The sequence below is a fragment of the Notolepis coatsorum genome (genome assembly GCF_963971535.1).
Source record: "Notolepis coatsorum genome assembly, chromosome: 17".
NCBI classification, from domain to species: domain Eukaryota; kingdom Metazoa; phylum Chordata; class Actinopteri; order Aulopiformes; family Paralepididae; genus Notolepis; species Notolepis coatsorum.
In genome coordinates this window covers 37,946,893-37,966,601 of record NC_140181.1, presented here as the reverse complement: position 1 = coordinate 37,966,601, position 19,709 = coordinate 37,946,893, and the positions used below count along the sequence as shown (strand labels likewise).

General features: G+C 42.6%; 1 protein-coding gene across 1 annotated transcript in view; it reads left to right on the top strand.

Moving 5' to 3' along the window:
- The window catches only part of cdk16 (cyclin dependent kinase 16), a 42,220-nt gene that overhangs the window by 10,440 nt on the left and 12,071 nt on the right, over positions 1-19,709 (top strand). Inside the window, exons 5-15 of the mRNA XM_084332620.1 lie at positions 464-592; positions 1,044-1,100; positions 1,466-1,580; positions 6,560-6,654; positions 7,705-7,767; positions 14,574-14,697; positions 15,084-15,204; positions 16,827-16,924; positions 17,229-17,334; positions 18,619-18,661; positions 19,247-19,337. Of these exons, the coding sequence (XP_084188746.1) occupies positions 464-592; positions 1,044-1,100; positions 1,466-1,580; positions 6,560-6,654; positions 7,705-7,767; positions 14,574-14,697; positions 15,084-15,204; positions 16,827-16,924; positions 17,229-17,334; positions 18,619-18,661; positions 19,247-19,337 (1,042 nt within the window). The remainder of the gene's footprint in view (positions 1-463; positions 593-1,043; positions 1,101-1,465; positions 1,581-6,559; positions 6,655-7,704; positions 7,768-14,573; positions 14,698-15,083; positions 15,205-16,826; positions 16,925-17,228; positions 17,335-18,618; positions 18,662-19,246; positions 19,338-19,709) is intronic.

Below are 19,709 nucleotides of genomic sequence, written 5' to 3'. Positions count from 1 at the left end.
GTCTCTTTAAGGTTATTGCTGTGAAATTATCACCTTACCCTATCTGATCTGCTCAAATGACTGGCTTATGTTTAAGGTCCTCCGAGTACAGACTGAACTGTTAAAAAGATAATAATAATAAATCCCTCATATGTTTTTGTCCTATGTATTCAATATCCAAGTATCCTTTTCTACATGAATCTTTAAAAATGTTTACATGTTTTAATAAACCTGTAATCTCAACAACATTGCAAAAGAGGGTAACCTTAATGCATTTTTGAGAATAAATAAAGGTAATTAATGAGAAATAGATAAACCCCTCCATGTTATTATACTTTAGGGTTAGATAATGAGAAATATGGTAGATAAATATTTTGTATAAAAAAAAACTTGGTCTGTAATTTGAGGTCTAGTTATAAGAAGCATATAAAATGTATAAGGCTGACTAGACTGTGTGTGTGTGTGTGTGTGTGTGTGTGAACAGGACATCAACAAGCGCTTGTCTCTGCCGGCTGATATCAGACTACCTGACGGCTACCTGGAGAAGTTTAATCTCAGCAGCCCAGGACTAATGGAGCAACCTCTCAGTAGGAGACTACGTAGAGTATCCCTGGTAAATATCTGTCTATTACAGTTCAGTATCCCTGGTGAATATCTGTCTATTAGTGTATCCCTGGTAAATATCTATTAATTAGAGTATCCCTGGTAAATATCTATTATAGTATCCCTGGTAAATATCTATTAGAGTATCCCTGGTGAATGTCTGTCTGTCTATATCTGTCTGTCAATCTATTAGGATTGGGTGGGAATATGGTAATAAGGTATCCTGTGGTATTTGAAATTGGCAAGAACTAAATGTTTCTCTGAACTGTTGATTCAGGAGAACCGGCTACCTTGAGAAACTCCCTGTAGTAGAGACCACAGGCAAAACTACTCTGGAACCAGGTCTTAGAACTATCATGTGGCTCCTCAGGTCTATTGTTTAACTACATCACTACATGATTAGGTCAAGCTAATAATCTAATTATATTATTAACAATTATTCTGTTTGTTTCTTTCTCCAGTCAGAGATTGGCTTTGGGAAACTGGAGACTTATGTCAAACTGGACAAACTAGGAGAGGTAAGACTCATCACTTTATACCAGTGGTACTTTATACCTTCCAAACTAGGAGAGGTTAGACTCATCACTATACCTTCCAAACTAGGAGAGGTTAGACTCATCACTTTATACCTTCCAAACTAGGAGAGGTTAGACTCATCACTATATACCTTCCAAACTAGGAGAGGTTCTCTCTCTCTCTCTCTCTCTCTCTCTCTCTCTCTCTCTCTCTTTCTCTCTCTCTCTCTCTCTCTCTAGGTCTGTCTCTTTCTATGTGTGTGTCTGTCTGTCTGTCTCACTGTCTTTCTTTCTCTGTTTGTGTCTCGTCTCTCTGGGACTCTTGTCTCTCTCTCTCTTTATTTTGCTCTATGTCTCGCTCTCTCCAGGGGACCTATGCTACAGTCTATAAGGGCCGCAGTAAGCTGACAGACAACCTGGTGGCTCTGAAGGAAATCCGACTGGAGCATGAGGAGGGTGCACCCTGCACTGCCATCAGAGAAGGTATATACTAGTTATACTAGCCCCCTCTTCCTTACATACTAGTTATACTAGCCCCCTATTCCCTACATACTAGTTATACTAGCCCCCTCTTCCCTACATACTCGTTATACTAGCCCCTATCCCATACATACTAGTTGTACTTTTGGGTGTTCATATGGTGTTTTTGCTGATAAAGTGTTGATATATGTAAGGTGTTTTGTGTGATAAAGTCACCAGCATGTATCTCAGCTATAAAACTTCTAGATCCACAGAAGTTCTCGTAGAAGGTTTATGTACCACCAGCCTAGCCACTCTACTCCATCCATTCGGACCACTGTCACACGTTTGCCACATCATCAGAGCACTGTCGCTCTCTGGGTTAGTAGCATGGGAAACGTTGCAAGATCTCCACACACCAACGACCGTAAACGTGGAGTGGATTCCAACGTATTACAGAAATTCACCACTTCATCAAAAGTTAAAGTAGAACTTTTTAATACACAATCACTCACAAATAAATCCTCCTTTTTACACCACCATCATGGACAGGGGGTTGGGCTTTATGTGCCTAACGGAAATATGGCACCAGCCAGAGCTCTACTCTGCTCTGAATGAGGTCTCTCCCCCTGGTTACAGCTATTTGGAGAAAGCCCACAGCACTGGGCGTGGTGATGGCCTACTGTAGCTGTGATATATCTAATGAAATTGGAATTGGCCCTGCTGCCTCTGCCTGTACTATCCCCATGTGAATGCCTTGCATTTAAATGTAAGCCCCCTTTCCCCATGACCATACTCCTCATCTACCGGCCCTCCCAAACCCAACTCCGCTTTCGGCCCCCCCAAACCTAACTCTGCTTTCATTCCCAGAGATGCACGGCCTCCTCACAACACTCTGCACAACCTCTGCCAATATTATAATACTTGGAGATATAAATATTCACATTGACACCCCCTCCTGCCTCTTCGCAGCAGAGTTTCTCCAACTACTGGACTGCCTCAACCTCTAACAACACACACTCAGGGGGCACATGCTTGATCTTGTTATCACTAACTCCGCCCCCATTAGCAGCCTGCTAGTCTATGATCTGGGTGTGTCTGGCCACAAGGCCATTTCACTGGAGCTGCCTGTCCCCTCTCCCCACACTAAGCCCAAGTGCCAAATCTGTTTCAGACATTTTTAAAACATTGACCTTGAAACTGGACCTCCTACTTCTCTCCTGCTAATTATTCCTCAGTCAGTGAGTCCGTGAACGTCTATAACAACTCCCTCAGTAGTCTCCTCCATCTTCACACCCCTCTTAAATCTAGAACCTTCACTTTCCTACACTCAGCCCCCTGATACACCTCTGAGCTGTGGAAGATGAAGACCACTGGGCGTGTCCTTGAGCGGCGCCTCAAGGCTTCAGGACTGACTGTCCACAGCCTACAGAGAGCACCAGGAGGCCTACGCACAGTCCCTCAGAGATACACGGACGGTCACAGTTCTAATCCAATATCATCAGCAATTACCCTGGCAACTCCAAGCAACTTTTCTCTACTATAAACCACCTCCTCAAATCAAAAATGATCTCTCTCAGAAGCCACAGAGGAGTGGTGCAATAACTTTTATCACCTTTTTCAAGAAATAAGGTTGACCGTTGACACTCCTCCGCCCTGTCTGTCCAAACTGCTGACCCACAGCCTGGGACTTCTCAGCCTATGTGCTATTTCTCTGACATCTCACAATGAGAGGTTGAGGACGTCATCAGGAAGATGAAACCTTCCACCTGTGCCCTGGATCCCTTTACAACAGCCCTGCTAAAATCCAACCTCCATGCAGTCCCCTGATCACCTCTCCCTCCAGGCTGGCCATGTTCCATCTGTGTTAAAAGCTGCTGCCATCAGACTACTTATGAAAAAACCCACTCTAGACCCAGAACTTCACCTTCGAGGCTCACATCAATCAACTGTGCAAGATCTCCTTCTTCCACACTCACTCTGACAGATGTGGAAAAGCTTGTCCACGCCTTCATCTCCTTCAGGCTGGACTATTGCAATGCGCTCATCGGGATCCCTAGCAAGAACATCCAGAAGCTTCAGTACATACTGCGTTGCTAGGATCCTGATGAGTGCGTAAATACGACCACATCACCCCCATCCTCAAATCACTTCACCGGCTTCCTGTCTCTCTCAGGTTTGAGTCCATCCATAGAAATGCTCCTCCCTACCTCAAAGAACTCCTCACTCCACAAACCGCCACCGTGAAACCAACGTTCTGGAACTGCCAACTCTCTCAAACCCCCCAGGACCAAGCTCTGCCAAATGTAAAGTGCAATATAAATACAATTTATTATTATAAAGTGGTGATAAGGTCTTGATAAGGTGTTGATAACGTGTTTAGGTGATGCAGCTAAAGTGCATCTTTATGCAGATGATACAGTAGTTTACTCTATTTTCTCTTTGAGCCAGGCTGTTAATGAGCAGTTACAGGCCTCATTGTATGCTAAGAAAACCACATTCCAGATCATCTAGATTTCATGTTGTAATTTATACCTTAGACAGGGACTCAACTGAATGAGTACCTTCCTACTTGGGTATTTAGGTGGATGGCATGCTTTCTTTTAGTGAGCATATTGAGAAGCTAGTGAAGAAACTGAAGGTTAGGCTGGCTTTTTATTATTATAAATGGATAGATCATTTATTATACTCCTTAGAGGAAATTTGTTTCCACAGCCTGTACCGTACACACACAAATAATTAAGGAACATCAATCAATCAAACCAACACAAAACATAGCCACAAGGAAAACAATACAGTCACAAGAACACAAGTCCATTAAATACTAAATGGGCTGCATTTATATAGGGCTTTTATCCAAAGCGACTGCGGAGGCAAACATGGAAGGTGACAACCTGCTCGTCGGGAGCAGTTAGGGGTTAAGTGTCTTGCTCAAGGAAATTTCGACATGCTGCTGGGAGGAGCGGGAATCAAACCGGGTTTGTTGAGGGCATCTCTTGCTGTAGTCTCCTTGTTTGGTTAGGGTTAAACGTGTGTACAGGCTGTGTTCTTGAGTGTTTTAGACTATGAGGTTAGGGACCGGGTTAAACACTTGTACAGGCTGTGTTCTTGAGTGTTTTAGACTATGAGGTTAGGGACCGGGTTAAACACTTGTACAGGCTGTGTTCTTAAGTGTTTTAGACTATGGGGTTAGGGTTAAACGCGTGTACAGGCTGTGTTCTTAAGTGTTTTAGACTAAGGTTAGGGTTAAACACTTGTACAGGCTGTGTGTGTTCTAGACTACACTTTGCTGTCTAGACTCTGTATATCACAGTTGTCTATGTTTTATATCCAACTCATAGTCCCGTACACATCACTGTGTACTTTGTGATTTGGTTTCCTGGTCTTCTTTTAGCCTATGGAGATGGCAGCATTGGTATATTTTTATTTATAAAGTAAACACCCTGTATATTTGTATAGTCTCCTATCATTTACCACTAGCTGTTATTATTGTTTTGTATAAAGCCATACTGGGTCAACTCCCTGTATAACTTTGTAACTCACCACCAGCTGTTATAATGTTCGCTCCACTAGATGGCTGCAGAACTTTAACAGCTGTCTCCTATTCTGTGCCCTGGTCATGGAATAACCTTCAGAACACACGGCAGCTTAATCAATTTGTCTTTACTTTGTAACTGTGTATTATCTTGGCCAGGTCTCCCTTGAAAACAAGGGTTAACAAAGGTTCAATTAAAAAAGGAAACATGATATATAATATGCTTGGCTTGTATGATTTGATATACGTGTTCGATTTCGTTGACTTTTAATTAATGTTACTTATCCCGTCTGTCTTCAGGATAGACCCTGCGTTGTGTTGTTGAAGTAAAGTCACTCAAATGAAATCTCCCCTCGCTATACGACACACAGGCTCCTGGTATCCTCTTTATAACACAGGTTTATTTGCATAAACGGCAAAATGGTTCGGTTGCTCTCAGGTCTCTGAGCTGAATACTGAAGAAGGCTACTGAAGAAGCTGAATACTGAAGAGCCATAATATGACCATTCTTATCACCCTCTCCTTTTGTTTATCTCCCTTTCTGGCGACTAAAGTTCAACACAACCTCTGTTCTCCTAGATTCGTTCCCCCTGTGAGAGATGGCCATCTGGATACCTATTTAGTCTAGCTAACAAACATGTCGACACTTAGCGTAATGTCAGGGCAGAAGTAGGAATCAACTGTTCTTTTCATATTAACACTTTTTCAAGGTCCAAGTGAACTTAGACCTATATAATTGTCTTAATGGTTTTATCTTCTAAGAAAACGCTACCCAAATCCTTCATATAATATGATATATGGTATAATATACTTGGCCTGTATGCTATGATATATAATATACTTGGCCTGTATGATATGATATAATATGCTTGGCTTGTATGATATGATGGAATATGATATATTGGCCTGTATAAAATCCGCCGATCCTTCGAACTGCCATGGGGTAATGATGATAATAATAGTGTGTGCCATTGTCATTGGAGTACAACTTTTTATGAAGCGTATTACCATAGTCTAATCATTTGCCAGAGTAAGTTCAGTTTTCCTACTTACCAATTAAGGCGTTATGCGGTAGAATCCTTTCTCAGCACAATCCATGCTGTTCTTCATTCTGGAGACCCACAGCTCTAGCTGTTTAGCCACAAAACTAATATAAAGTCAATGCTTCAGTCTGAGATAAATGCTGAAACCGACTGGGTGCACTCACTGTGAAGTACTGTAGGTACAAATGTGGCTAATAGCCAGAGCTGTGGTTCTCCAGTATGAAGATCAGCAGGATTCTACTGGTCACAACAACATCTGAACTTGAACCGTTAACTCTATGATGTCGCCAGTGGTGAGGTGATTCTAGCCACACACTGTAGGCCAAAATGGAGTCTCTTTACATTGGTGTGTTTGTGTGTGTCTCTCGCTCTCTGTCTGTCTCTTTCTCTCTCTCTCTCTCTCTCTCTCTCTCTCTCTCTCTCAGTCTCTCTACTAAAGGATTTGAAACATGCCAACATCGTCACGCTGCATGACATCATCCACACCCAGAAGTCCTTAACATTGGTGTTTGAGTACCTGGTGAGTCTCTCACACACATGCATGCACACTATACACACTATACAGACACACGCATGTACACACACACACAATGCTGTCGATGCTATTTTACAAGCTAGCCAATGGCTTCTTTTCACAGCATGCTGTCACTGTTCTGCTGTCACTAGTGATTATTGTGTTATATTCTGTCACCATCCTGTGGTGGTTGACCACATGTGCCTTTGAATTTAATTGACCACCAGAGCCTTTCTGTCATTTCTGTTTCTGTTTCCTGTCCTTTATTTGGTACAGGCCATGATATGCTAACCACAAACAGGACTGGCCATTCAATTCTAACCCCAAACAGACATGCACCCCCAACTATTACCTGAGACACTGCCACTATTTTACACCCAGCTTTTATTTGAGAATTTACAGTCAATTAATCTTAGGAAATAAGTAGGGATGCTCGATATTGGCTTTTTTACCGATATACCGATATTGTCCAACTCTTAATTTCCGATACCGATATCAACCGATACCGATATATGCAGGATTCCCCCCCCAAAAAATGGAATAATTTCAGGTATTAACATTACATATCTCTTGTTGTGGAATTAACACAACATTATGCATACTTTTGACAATAAATAAAATCAGAATTTGTTCTTACTTGCTTGCCTGGGTAAATAAAGGTTATAGAAATGTAAAAAAATATATATATATATATATTTTTTTTACCGATACCGATATTTTCCGATATCACATTCTAATGCCGATATCGGCCGATAATATCGGACATCCCTAGAATTAAGTCATATTATTTAATATATATCACCTTCTTGTGTTTTATTATAGAGGTGTGTTGTCAAGTCCATCAGCATCATTTATTTCTATAATTTAAGTATTTTTTAAATTCAATTGAAACCACACGGTCTGATTTCTCATGATAACTCTGAGGGTTAGCTTAATCTCAGTGTTAGGGTTAGCTTAGTGTTAGCATTATGGTTAGCTTAGCCTTAGATGATCAAAAATGGCTATTTCTGATTAATATAGTGTGTACTGTATGTATTTGATGTTTTTGTGTGTCAGGATAAGGATCTGAAGCAGTACCTGGATGACTGTGGAAACACTATCCACGTCCACAACGTCAAGGTGAGTCGGTCTAACTTTGACTTCTCACCAATACTAGAGATTGTCTTTACAACTTAACCCTAACTAACTAACCCTTTTAAAACTAATGTTGTGTTCGTAAGTGTATGCAGTGTTTTAGTTGATCTCAGCTTAACTTACTAAACATCATTCACACTACCTTTGGTGTTGAAAAGGGTGGACACTTGACTTGAAAGTCACTAAACACAAGTATTTCACCCGTGTGAAAACCACAGCACATTCAATAAAGTTACTGTATTACTCTTAAAATCCACACATCACCTGGGAGCACCCGGAAGTTAATCATTTATTGGCTCCTCTGCCTAGAAGCAGCATCAACACAAAGTAGTACAAAAGAAGCAATTAAAAGAGTATAAGTTTCATACTGGGCTGTTCACACGACCCTCTGTCGTGCTTTGCGGTCGAGAGCAGAGCAGTTCCATACCAGGTGGTGATGCATCCGGTCAGGATGCTCTCTGTTGTGTCTCTGCAGAAGTCCTTAGGATCTGGGGCCCCATGTCTTCAGCCGCATGAGGAGAAAGAGGCTGTGTCGTGCCTTCTTCACCACCTGGGTAGTGCACTGTGATGTGAACACACAGGGACTTGAAGCTGCTGACTCTCTGTTTGATCGTTAAACAGTCATACATTTTTCCTTGATTTGGAGCAGTGGAAATATTTTAAATCAAAATGTTTCCCAAAATTCGAACATAGCTGATGTTTACATAACACATTTTAACATATTGCCGCCAAAAACGAGTTAACTCGTTATAGCCCGCCAATCGAATTCTTCCGACATCGAGTAAACTCGTTATTGGGTTGTTATTTCTTTTATTCGCTATTTCCATTCTGTTGTCCATCCGTTTTATAGTGGAATGCAGTAAAGCGCTGTTTGGCGGAGTTCCCTGGGATTACACAGAATCACTCTAGAACTATACTCATATTCACCACGGTATAAAACGGAAATGTATGGATGAAAAAAAATTTCCGTTTTTTGCATGTTGACCGGAAGAAACTCACTGGCAATCAACGTTGTTATTAGATCCATAGCTATAATATTTAATATAGTTTTAGCACTACAAACACCGGCATCTACCCCCATTGCATTACAGCGCTGGCACAAACGGCCATACGCCCACAGCGACCTCTGGCATCTAGGGATGGGTACCAAATTAGGTACTTTTAAAGGTACCTACCGAGTCACGTCGGTACTACCGAGTACCGATTCACGTGAGATCCGTCAGTGCCAGATTTCGGTACTGTAAAAATAATAATAATAATTTTTTTTTTAATGAAGAAAAAAAGAAAAAAAATTATTAAAAAAAAGATTTTACTAATTTTTTTCATGTCAACATTCACACGCACAATATACGCTTACCTAGGATTTTACTTGATTCAACAACAAAGCAGTCAGGGCAATGGCAAGCCGAAAACGGTCGAAAGTGTGGTTATTTGAAGTTTTGATTTTTTTCTTCACAACTGATTCAGATTCAGATTCAGATTCCTTTATTGAGCCATTTGTGTAAAACACATTGGTAATTGTTGCAGCAATACAGTGTATGCATTTTTTTCTTTTTTTCACAGTAAACAAACACCAACACAGACAAGAAACGAAAACAGTGCAGTGGGGGATTAATCAATAAATAAAATACATATATATATATAAAGTGAATTGTGCAGAGATCCAGTACGGACTAGTGCAGTGCAGTCAATGTCATTTAGCCAGTGTCACTTGGGGGCAGAGGGGGGGGGGGGGGGGGGGGGGTACCGAGGGGGGGGGGGGGGCCTGAGGCATTGATCAGCCTGGCGGCTGAGGGGAAGAAGCTCAGTCTGTGTCGAGCTTTCACAGCCTTTGGGATCCTCAGCCTTCTCCCAGAGGGGAGCAGGGTGAAGAGGCTGTGACCGGGGTGGGATGGGTCGGCCATGATCTTTCTCGCCCTCTTCAGCGCCCTGGAGTCGTGCAGGGACCTGAGGGAGGGCAGGGGACAGCCGATCACCCTCTCCGCGGAGCGAATCACCCGCTGCAGCTTGGCAAGATCTTTTGCCGCTGCAGCAGGGAACCAGGAGATGATGGAGTGGGTGAGGATGGACTCAATGATGGCCGTGTAGAATTGGGCCATCATGGACCTCGGCAGTTTATACTTCTTCAACTGCCGGAGGAAGAACATCCTCCCCTGGGCCTTCTTGAGCAGGCCCGTGATGTTAAGCTCCCACTTCAAATCCCGGGAGATGGTCATGCCGAGGAATCGGCATGACTCCACGGAGGTCACCTGAGTGCCTCCCAGTATGATGGGAGGGGGCAGGGCTGCTTTCTTCCTGAAATCCACTACCATCTCCACTGTCTTTTGAGCGTTGAGCTCCAGGTTGTTGCAGCTGCACCAGCTCTGCAGCCTCTCGATCTCCCTCCTGTAGGCCGACTCATCCCCCCTGGAGATGAGACCCACCAGGGTGGTGTCGTCAGCGAATTTCAGGAGTTTGACCGAGGGGTGTAGAGAGGCACAGCTGTTTGTGTACAGGGAGAACAGTAGTGGGGATAGAACGCAGCCCTGCGGGGAACCGGTGCTGGTGGACCTAGAGCTGGAAATGCTCTTCCCCAGCCTCACCCGCTGAGACCTGTTGGACAGGAAGTCGGTAATCCACCTGCGAGTGGAGGCCGGCACCTGCAGCAGGGATAGCTGGTGCTCCAGGATGGGTGGAAGGATGGTGTTGAAGGCCGAGCTGAAGTCCACATACAGGATCCTGACATAGTTGCCCGCGTAGTCCAGATGTTCCAGCGTGTAGTGCAGAGCCATGTTCACAGCATCCTCTGTGGATCTGTTGGCTCTGTACGCGAACTGCAGCGGGTCCAGCACAGGATCTGTGATGAGCTTCAGGTGGGCCAGGACAAAGCGCTCCAGGACCTTCATGACCACAGAGGTCAGGGCGACAGGTCTGTAGTCATTAAGGCCCGTGACCTTGGCCTTCTTGGGGACGGGGATGATGGTTGAGGCCTTGAAGCATGCTGGGACGTGACACAGCTCCAGCGATGCATTAAAAATGGTGGTAAACACCGGTGCGAGCTGGTCAGCGCAGTGCTTCAGGGCAGAGGGGGAGACAGACTGAGGTAGGTAGATTACATTTTTAGAGACTAAAGTACCGAAAAAAGGTACCGTTGGGTACCAGTATCGATTCACAGGTGCCTGTACCGTATCGGTTAAAATGTGAACGGTACCCATCCCTACTGGCGTCCAATGTGTTAAGGAAAAATCAAGGAGGGAGGGCTTTGGATATATTTTTTTTTATTGCAAGTTATTGGGATTCTAAAATTCTAAACCAGTCACGCCCCCGTTGTCCTAATGCTTGAGGGGCTGAGGTGTTGGGTTCCATCCTCACCACCTGGTCTGACAGGAAGTCTAGAATCCAGCTGCACAGGTTGGGGTTGAGTCCCAGGTTCCTGAGCTTGGTGGGGACTATGGTGTTGAATGCTGAGCTATAGTCAACAAACAGCATTCTCACATACGAGTTCTTTCCCTCCAGGTGGTTGAGGGCACTGTAGAGTGTTGTGGCTATTGCATCATCGGTGGATCTGTTTTGCCGGTAGATCTTTTTCTGTGATGGTCTGAGAGGTTGAATATATCAGTGAGCATGTTCTGACCATTTGGTTCGGCTGCTTTGCGTACATTAATGCACTTGAATTCCTTGCGCATGTCAGCCTCAGCAATGACCAGAGGACCACTCGGTTCTGCGGTGGATGGGGGGGGGGGGGGCCTCCCCTTGGTGTGGTTAACCATGGGCCTTATGGCGGCAATGTTGGCTGTCCTCCTGGCTTTCCCTTTAAGGTCCAATATCATGTGTAATCCTTCCCACACGCCATATGAGTCATTACTACTTAGTTGTGGTAAATTAGTTATTTCACTACAGTAACGTTAGTGAAATTAATTATACAACTTAGTGGTTTTCACAAGGGTGAATTACCTATGCCGCCTAGAGACTTTCAAACTACTCTCGAGTCTCACCGAATATTTACCACCCCATTTCAACATTAAAGGCAGTGTGAATGGTGTTTAGTAAGGTAAACTGAGATCAGCTAAAACACAGTACACACCTACGAACATTAGTTAAAGACGGGCAATCTATTCAAGACTGAATTAGACTGGTATAGTCATTTAATTTGGTTCTGACCTCATTTGGAGATGCCATTTTAGCTCTGTAAATAAATAACTATGTACAGATACCGAGATGTCACTCCATGTTACCTGTTACCTGTTTACTGCACAATGTTTTTTTTTCTTTTTTTGATTCTATTATATGTTGTACCACTGTATTGCACATCGTTGCGGGCAAGACCACCCGCATTTCATTGTATACCTGTATGCCGTGACAATTAAAACTCTTGACTTGATTTAAATGTCTGTGTCCTGTTTTCAATCAGATTAACTTATGGTTAGGCTTTTTGTTTTGAGGACTGGTCAATATGAAATAGTATTGAAGGAATGCACATAAAAAAAAATGTATTATTGGGTGCTCCAGTAGCACACCATGTTACCGCGCTCGCGCGGGACTCCGTGCTGCGTCACGGATCTGGTTGACTCCGAGTTCGATTCCCGGACTCGCCGTCATTTGCCGAATGTCTCCCCCTGCTCTCTCTCCCGTTTCACCCTGCAACTGTCGGTCATGCTTGACCAGAAAAGCGATAAACGCTAAAAAATAAAGTTTAAAAAAAAAAAAAAAAAATTATTATTTTACATTTTATTTAAGCAGGCAGGTCAATTAAGAATAAATTCTTATAGGCGGCTGGGTGGCGCAGCGGACATTGCGCTCGTCACCAACGCAAGAGACACCGGGTTCGACTCCGGCTGTCGGCGCTGCCTCCGGCTTGGGCCGGCCGTCATACTAACTAAATTGGCAGAGTTAGCGGGTGGAAGTCGATGGGTGGTAATCTGGACGTTGTGGACAGCGACTCCTACAGGTCGGTTGGGGACGCCTGCACAGCAGAGACAGGAAATGGCGGGGGTAGTGTGAGCCTCCCACACGTTACACCTCGCCAATGAGAGTCCGTGCTGGCAGGTGAAAAGATGTGACAGGCTGCCTCCGTGTGTACCACCGGCCAGTGGGGGGAATATGCGAGCAACGTTCAAGACGGGGGAGGGGAGAATTGGCACAGTGAAATTGGGACATCCTACCAGGCGGCGGTATCGAGCTTCATTTCTAACACTGTATCCTCTGCTGTGAAATGACTCCAGGTCTCAGATTTAATTTCTTGTTCTCGGCGAAGCACACAGTTCAGCCAGTCACATCGAAGCCCGTCAATTAGGCTTGATCTGTATGTTATGGTCATTTATAACGTCGATCAAATGGGGATTGGATCTACCAGATGGCGATCAAGAAATTGGAATATTCTATTTGGATTACTTTCGGCCGAAGGTAAGAGCGATTCAACGTCAAACCTGATCCTGCAATGCCTTCTTGGCGATCGGGCTGGTAACCGTGTCTAGTGTTCAATGCGAATGCCGTTACCAACGCTCGAATAATCAGAAACGACCCCTCCACCCCTCCTTTCAGCTGCGCCGCTGCTGAATTAGAACCGCCGCTGCTATGAACTAGACTATTACAAAAAATGTATTACAAAAAAAATAAAAAAATATAATATATATATATATCTTTTTTTTTTCATTTGGGCTGTGGGGGGTGCTTAATGTAAAAGACTGACCTGAGGAAAAGGCTGCAGGGAGAAAACACTGCAGTCTAGTCGATGTTGTGTTTTGAGCACAAAGTTCATCATAGATCTAGCCTCTTTATTTTGCTCTCAAAGTGCACCAGATTGATGCATGCCCCCGGACCCCCCTAGAGGCACAGCACCGCTGCAGAATATTTTTTCAGGGGAAACGCTGAGGGCGATTACTCAGCATTTCATGAATTACCCTAGACGGCTCTAAAACCATACTTCACCACGGTATAACACGGGAACGTATGGATGGAAAAAATATTTCTTTTTTGCATCTTGACCGGAAGAAACCCAGTGTCTGTCAAATGACTATAGTACTGTATCCATAGCTATAATATAGAATATGGTGGTTATAGTTCTACAAACAAGGTGACCGTTTACATGGGGTTAATAGGTGGCATGAGGGGTTAACGATGAGTAAGAGGTGTGGCATCCAATGTGTTAAAAGGCTGTGCCTATGCAAAACTAGGGTCTTAGTCTATAGTCTAGGCTTTCCCTATGCAAAAACTATTGGGGGCATGGTCAAATTGGCCATAGTGACGATCCTTCTGGAGATGGAGAGGGGGCATGGCCTGTGGAGGGGGTGGCTCCTGTGAATTATTAATTCTATTAATTAATTAATTATTGTTATTATAGCAACAATTTAAAATCCTTTTCAGTGATTGGCTTTTAATGTTTAAAAAGCACAGATGCTTATTGGCCCATTTTATCTGACAACTGTCTTTTGTCCTACCCCCTCTTCTCATCATCTTTCCCTCTTTCTCTGCGGCTGGCGTGGGTTAGCACTCCAGTACAGTGGGTTAGCACTCCAGTACAGTGGGTTAGCACTCCAGTACAGTGGGTTAGCACTCCAGTACAGTGGGTTAGCACTCCAGTACAGTGGGTTAGCACTCCAGTACAGTGGGTTAGCACTCCAGTACAGTGGGTTAGCACTCCAGTACAGTGGGAGGAGGAGGGGGAAAGCACTGTATGAGGGGCCCTATCACAGAGGAGGAGGGGGAAAGCACTGTAGAACGGGATGTAGATGGTACTGATTCTCCTCTCCTTTGCTCTCTTCCTCTCCTCTTCCTTTCCTCCCTTCCTATCCTATCTTCCATTCCTCTCTCAGCTGTTTCTTTTCCAGTTATTGAGGGGATTAAACTACTGTCACAGAAGAAAAGTTCTGCATCGAGACCTGAAACCACAGAATCTGCTCATCAATGAGAAGGGAGAACTGAAACTGGCTGATTTTGGTAAGGGGGAGAGGGAGAGAGAGAGAGGGAGAGGGAGAGAGAGGGAGAGGGGGAGAGAGAGAGAGAGAGAGAGAGAGAGAGAGAGAGAGAGAGAGAGAGAGAGCGAGAGAGAGACTCTAATGATCGATTCTGATATCGGAGGTCTATGGCTGTAGGTTAATTGGCAAGCTATTGTAGTGTGATAGTTAAGGTTAGGTTAAGGTCAGCGTTAGTTACAGAATGCATGCAAGTCTATGTAATGTCCCCTTATTTCACATAAACAAACATGCGTGTGTCTGCCCACCCCCACTTCTCTCTGTGGGTGGCATGCACTAACTTCCACCCCTACTTTCCCAGGATAAATCTAGCCTGGTTATCTAACCTGATTGAATTAACTTACTTTCCAGGTCTGGCGCGTGCAAAGTCTATTCCTACTAAGACCTACTCTAATGAGGTGGTGACGTTATGGTACAGGCCCCCCGACATCCTGCTTGGCAGCACAGACTACTCCACACAAATAGACATGTGGTAAGGATTTTATTATGTATTGTTTATTAATTATTATTAATTATTTGTTATGTATTGTTTATTGTTTATTATTAGTTATTTATTATGTATTATTATTATTATTCCACACAAATATACATGTGGTAAGGAATCGGATGTTGTTATTTATTATGTATTATTATTACTCCACACAGATAGACATGTGGTAAGGATGATATTTTTATTACTTATTATTATTATGATGATTATTATTATTCAATGTGTCTATCTAGGGGCATGGGCTGTATATTCTATCATATGTCTATATGTCTGTCTATCTGACTAGGGGTGTGGGCTGTATATTCTATAAGATGTCTGTCTGTCTGTATCTAGGGTCTTGGGCTGTTTATTTTATAAGATGTCTATATGTATCTATCTAGGGGCGTGGGCTGTATATTCTATAAGATGTCTATTAGGCCTTTCACACCGGGAATAATTGGTTCGGAACGTGAAAAATCGGTGCTCAAGCTGGAACCGAAATTTTTTTGGTTTTTCCTTGCGAACCGTGACATCATCAGTGGGCGTGTCATATTCTAGGCTGTGAAGACAAGCGTAAACGGGGGAAAGTAGAGGGTCGGCATTGCACTCAATCGATCCATTCAACAGGAAGCGATTTGCGACTGATCTCAAAACGAGATTAGATTCAAATATATTGTTATGATACAGCACAAGTACAATACACCATCCAACCAGAGTGGATAAAGAAATGCTCCAGAAATAAATATGCGTGGAGAAAGGCTTAGCGAGCCTCAGCGCACGAGCGCACACACAAAAACACACACACACTGTATATGTTTGAAATTAATCGTTCCAACAAAGTAGGTTTCTATTATTCGAATGACTTGTTTTAATGGGTATCATAGTAGTAAGTCCTACTGTAGAGCATGACATATTAGCATGACATCTGATTTATTAATGCCAATACTGGATGACAAGCGCAATTGGCTCTTGACAAGTGTAAACTATGGATTAGTCGGTCACAGTAAACGTCAGACCGTTTAGCTCAACTGATTAGTGCAGCTGCCTGTGGATCCTATGGTCCCAGGTTCAAATCTCTCGGTTACACAAGTTTTTTATTTTTTATTTAACGTTAATTCATTTATCCACTCTGGTTGGATGGTGTATTGTACTTGTGCTGTATAATGACAATACATTTAAATCGAATCTCATTTTGAAATCGCTACCTGTTGAGTGGATCAGCATGGTGCAATGCCAAACCTCCGAAGCTGTTTTATATATACGGCACATTCTGCCACTGTCGTGTCCATATGGTTGTGTTTACCTCGGCCTGAGTAACGCCCCCCGTTGATGACGGAGGCGGTGGAACGTTGGTTCTGCTTAAATAGGTGTAAACGTGGGCTGGTTCGCCAGAGAGCACCAAGGTTCAGAGGCTCCAGAACGGAGCTGGAGCTTGAACCGGAGCCCTGCCGGTGTGAAAGGGGCTAAAGTGTGTATCTAGGGGTGTGGGCTGTATATTCTACAGTATAAGATGTCTATGTGTCTGTCTATCTATGGGGCATGGGCTGTATATTCTATAAGATGTATATGTGTATCTAGGAGCATGGGCTGTATATTCTATAAGATGTCTGTGTCTGTCTATCTAGGGGCGTGGGCTGTATATTCTATGAGATGTCAACAGGCCGACCTCTGTTTCCTGGTTCTACAGTTGAAGAGGAACTCCACTTTATCTTCAAACTGTTGGGTAGGAGAACCTCCCTCCCCTTTTATTATGTTATTTTAGTCTATATTTATTATGTTAATTTAGACTATATTTATTATTTTATTTTAGATTATATTTATTATTTTAGACTATATTTATTGTTATATTAGACTACATTTATTGTTATTTTAGACTATAATTATGTATTGTTATTTTAGACTATATTTATTGTTGTGTTCTAGACTATATTTATTGTTATGTTATTCTAGACTATATTTATTATGTTATTTTAGACTATATTTATTTTTAGGGTTTTCATACTCATTGTGTGTGTGTCTGTGTGTAGGGACTCCTACGGAGGACACCTGGCCTGGTATCACCTCTAATGAAGAGTTCATGTCTTATAACTATCCCCATTACCATGCCGACCGACTCTCCAACCATACACCACGGTACCCTACCCATACACTCAACACACACACGCTATAGTTAAAGGAACACTTTGGATTTCGCTAAGGGACATACATGTCACTGTTTCCAGGCCTCAGGAAGGGTTCCTTGATGATCAGAGCTGTTTATCAGATCTCCTGCATGATGATCCCACCCAGTTTGTAATGTTGTCTGTCCCACGTGCTTCCCCTGTGTTAAGACGAGTGGCAGATGCTGCAGAGATCATCATTCTGTACAGGGGGTTGGGGTGAAGAACAGCTAGAGTGAGGCATGGTTTTAGTTTAAAACATCTGCAACCTTGTTTTCCTCAACTCACTGAATGTAAATTGGTCTGGTGGTTTAGCTCATCCCAGGCTCTTATTTATAAAAATCTCACTATTCCTTAGGATTATTTTTCTTTAGATCCTGCATTTCATTTTTGTAGTAGTTTATCTTTGTCTTCTGTTTGAGTCACTGGACTGAAGTGACAGTTTTTCCTCCATTTTTCATTTGTTATTAGTTATTGTCAGCATCTAAGGTATTTAACAGTAATTCATATTCATCAGTCTTGTTGATCAGGGATCTGGCATTACACAGAGTCAGCTTTGGTATTTATATAAGCTCTCATTCAGGTGCTTTGATGCATATTTCAGTTAAGACACTGTCCCTCTTCTGCCAGTGTCTGTGGCGGGTTGAGCTGTGGCTTGCTATAGTCGCCATCCAGCGGGACGGCGCTATTCTTTAGACTCATCTGGAAATGCAGCAAGTATTTGTGAACACTCCAGCCTGTTAAATGTTTTCCCAAATACTTGATTTACAGCTACATGACACAGAAAAACAATGCTCAAACTAGTTAAAAGTGGTAAAAAAAAGGCTTGCCACCACTGAGCCTTCACTTTGAATCTCCCAGCCCTCCAAACATATAAGTTAATATTGTGAGAAAACTAGACCATTACAGCAAACCAGAACAACTCCACAACAATACAAAGATAGTAGTAATTTAATAACAACATAATCAACCATGGGTCTACCCTTAAGAACACTGCAACGGACGACCTCTGATGGAGAAGGCCGGGTGAGCAAAGAAAACACAGTGGTACTGGAATACCGGTATTTTAAAACCTGCACCCCATTTCTTTTTGTAATTGGTCCAGTATTGAGGGAGATCGCTTCAGCTGCAATGTAATGTACAGTAATCACACAGGTCAAAGTACATCCACTAAAAGAGCTTATTTTTATTTATTTTGTATTTGCCACCGACACCTTTTTGGCATTCTGTGTGTGTGTGTGTGTGTCTTTGTTTTCAGACTCGACAGTGGAGGAGTGGCGCTCCTCTCTAAACTGCTGCAGGTCAGTCAAATCTTAAAATGAATCCAAAACACTGTTACTAAACATTCTAGAAACACTGACCACTACTGTTACTAAACATTCTAGAAACACTGACCACTACTGTTACTAAACATTCTAGAAACACTGACCACTACTGTTACTAAACATTCTAGAAACACTGACCACTACTGTTACTAAACATTCTAGAAACACTCACCACCACTGTTACTAAACATTCTAGAAACACTGACCACCACTGTTACTAAACATTCTAGAAACACTGACTACCACTGTTACTAAACATTCTAGAAACACTGCCCACCACTGTTACTAAACACTCTAGAAACACTGCCCACCACTGTTACTAAACATTCTAGATAAACACTGACTACCACTGTTACTAAACATTCTAGAAACACTGACCACCACTGTTACTAAACATTCTAGAAACACTGACCACCACTGTTACTAAACATTCTAGAAACACTGACCACTACTGTTACTAAACATTCTAGAAACACTGACCACTACTGTTACTAAACATTCTAGAAACACTGACCACTACTGTTACTAAACTCTACTTTTAACAGGATGTTCTGTGTTCAGTTTGAAGGTAAGAAGAGGATTTCAGCGGAGGAGTCTATGAGACAGTCTTACTTCAGTAACCTGGGAGAGAGAATCGTCCGACTACCTGATAGTACGCACATATACATATATACACACTTGTATAACTAACTAACATACACTAGCCCTAACCTTATCTAATAGTATGCACTCATATATAGGGGTGTAACGATGCATCGATTAATAGAAATGCATCGATTCTAATGTGACGATTCAACTGCATCGATTTTAAAATGTTAGAATCGTTTATAATCTAAATTAATCAAAATAAGAAGATTTTATAAAAATAAATGTTTGTTTTTTGTTTTATGTATATATATATTTTTTGTGTATTGTTTTTATTGACCTATAGTCCATTCATGCTGAGTGAATCAGTTCCCCCAGCCACATTTGTGTATTCAAAATGTTTTGGGGAATTAACTGATAGAAAATTCATCGAAAATTC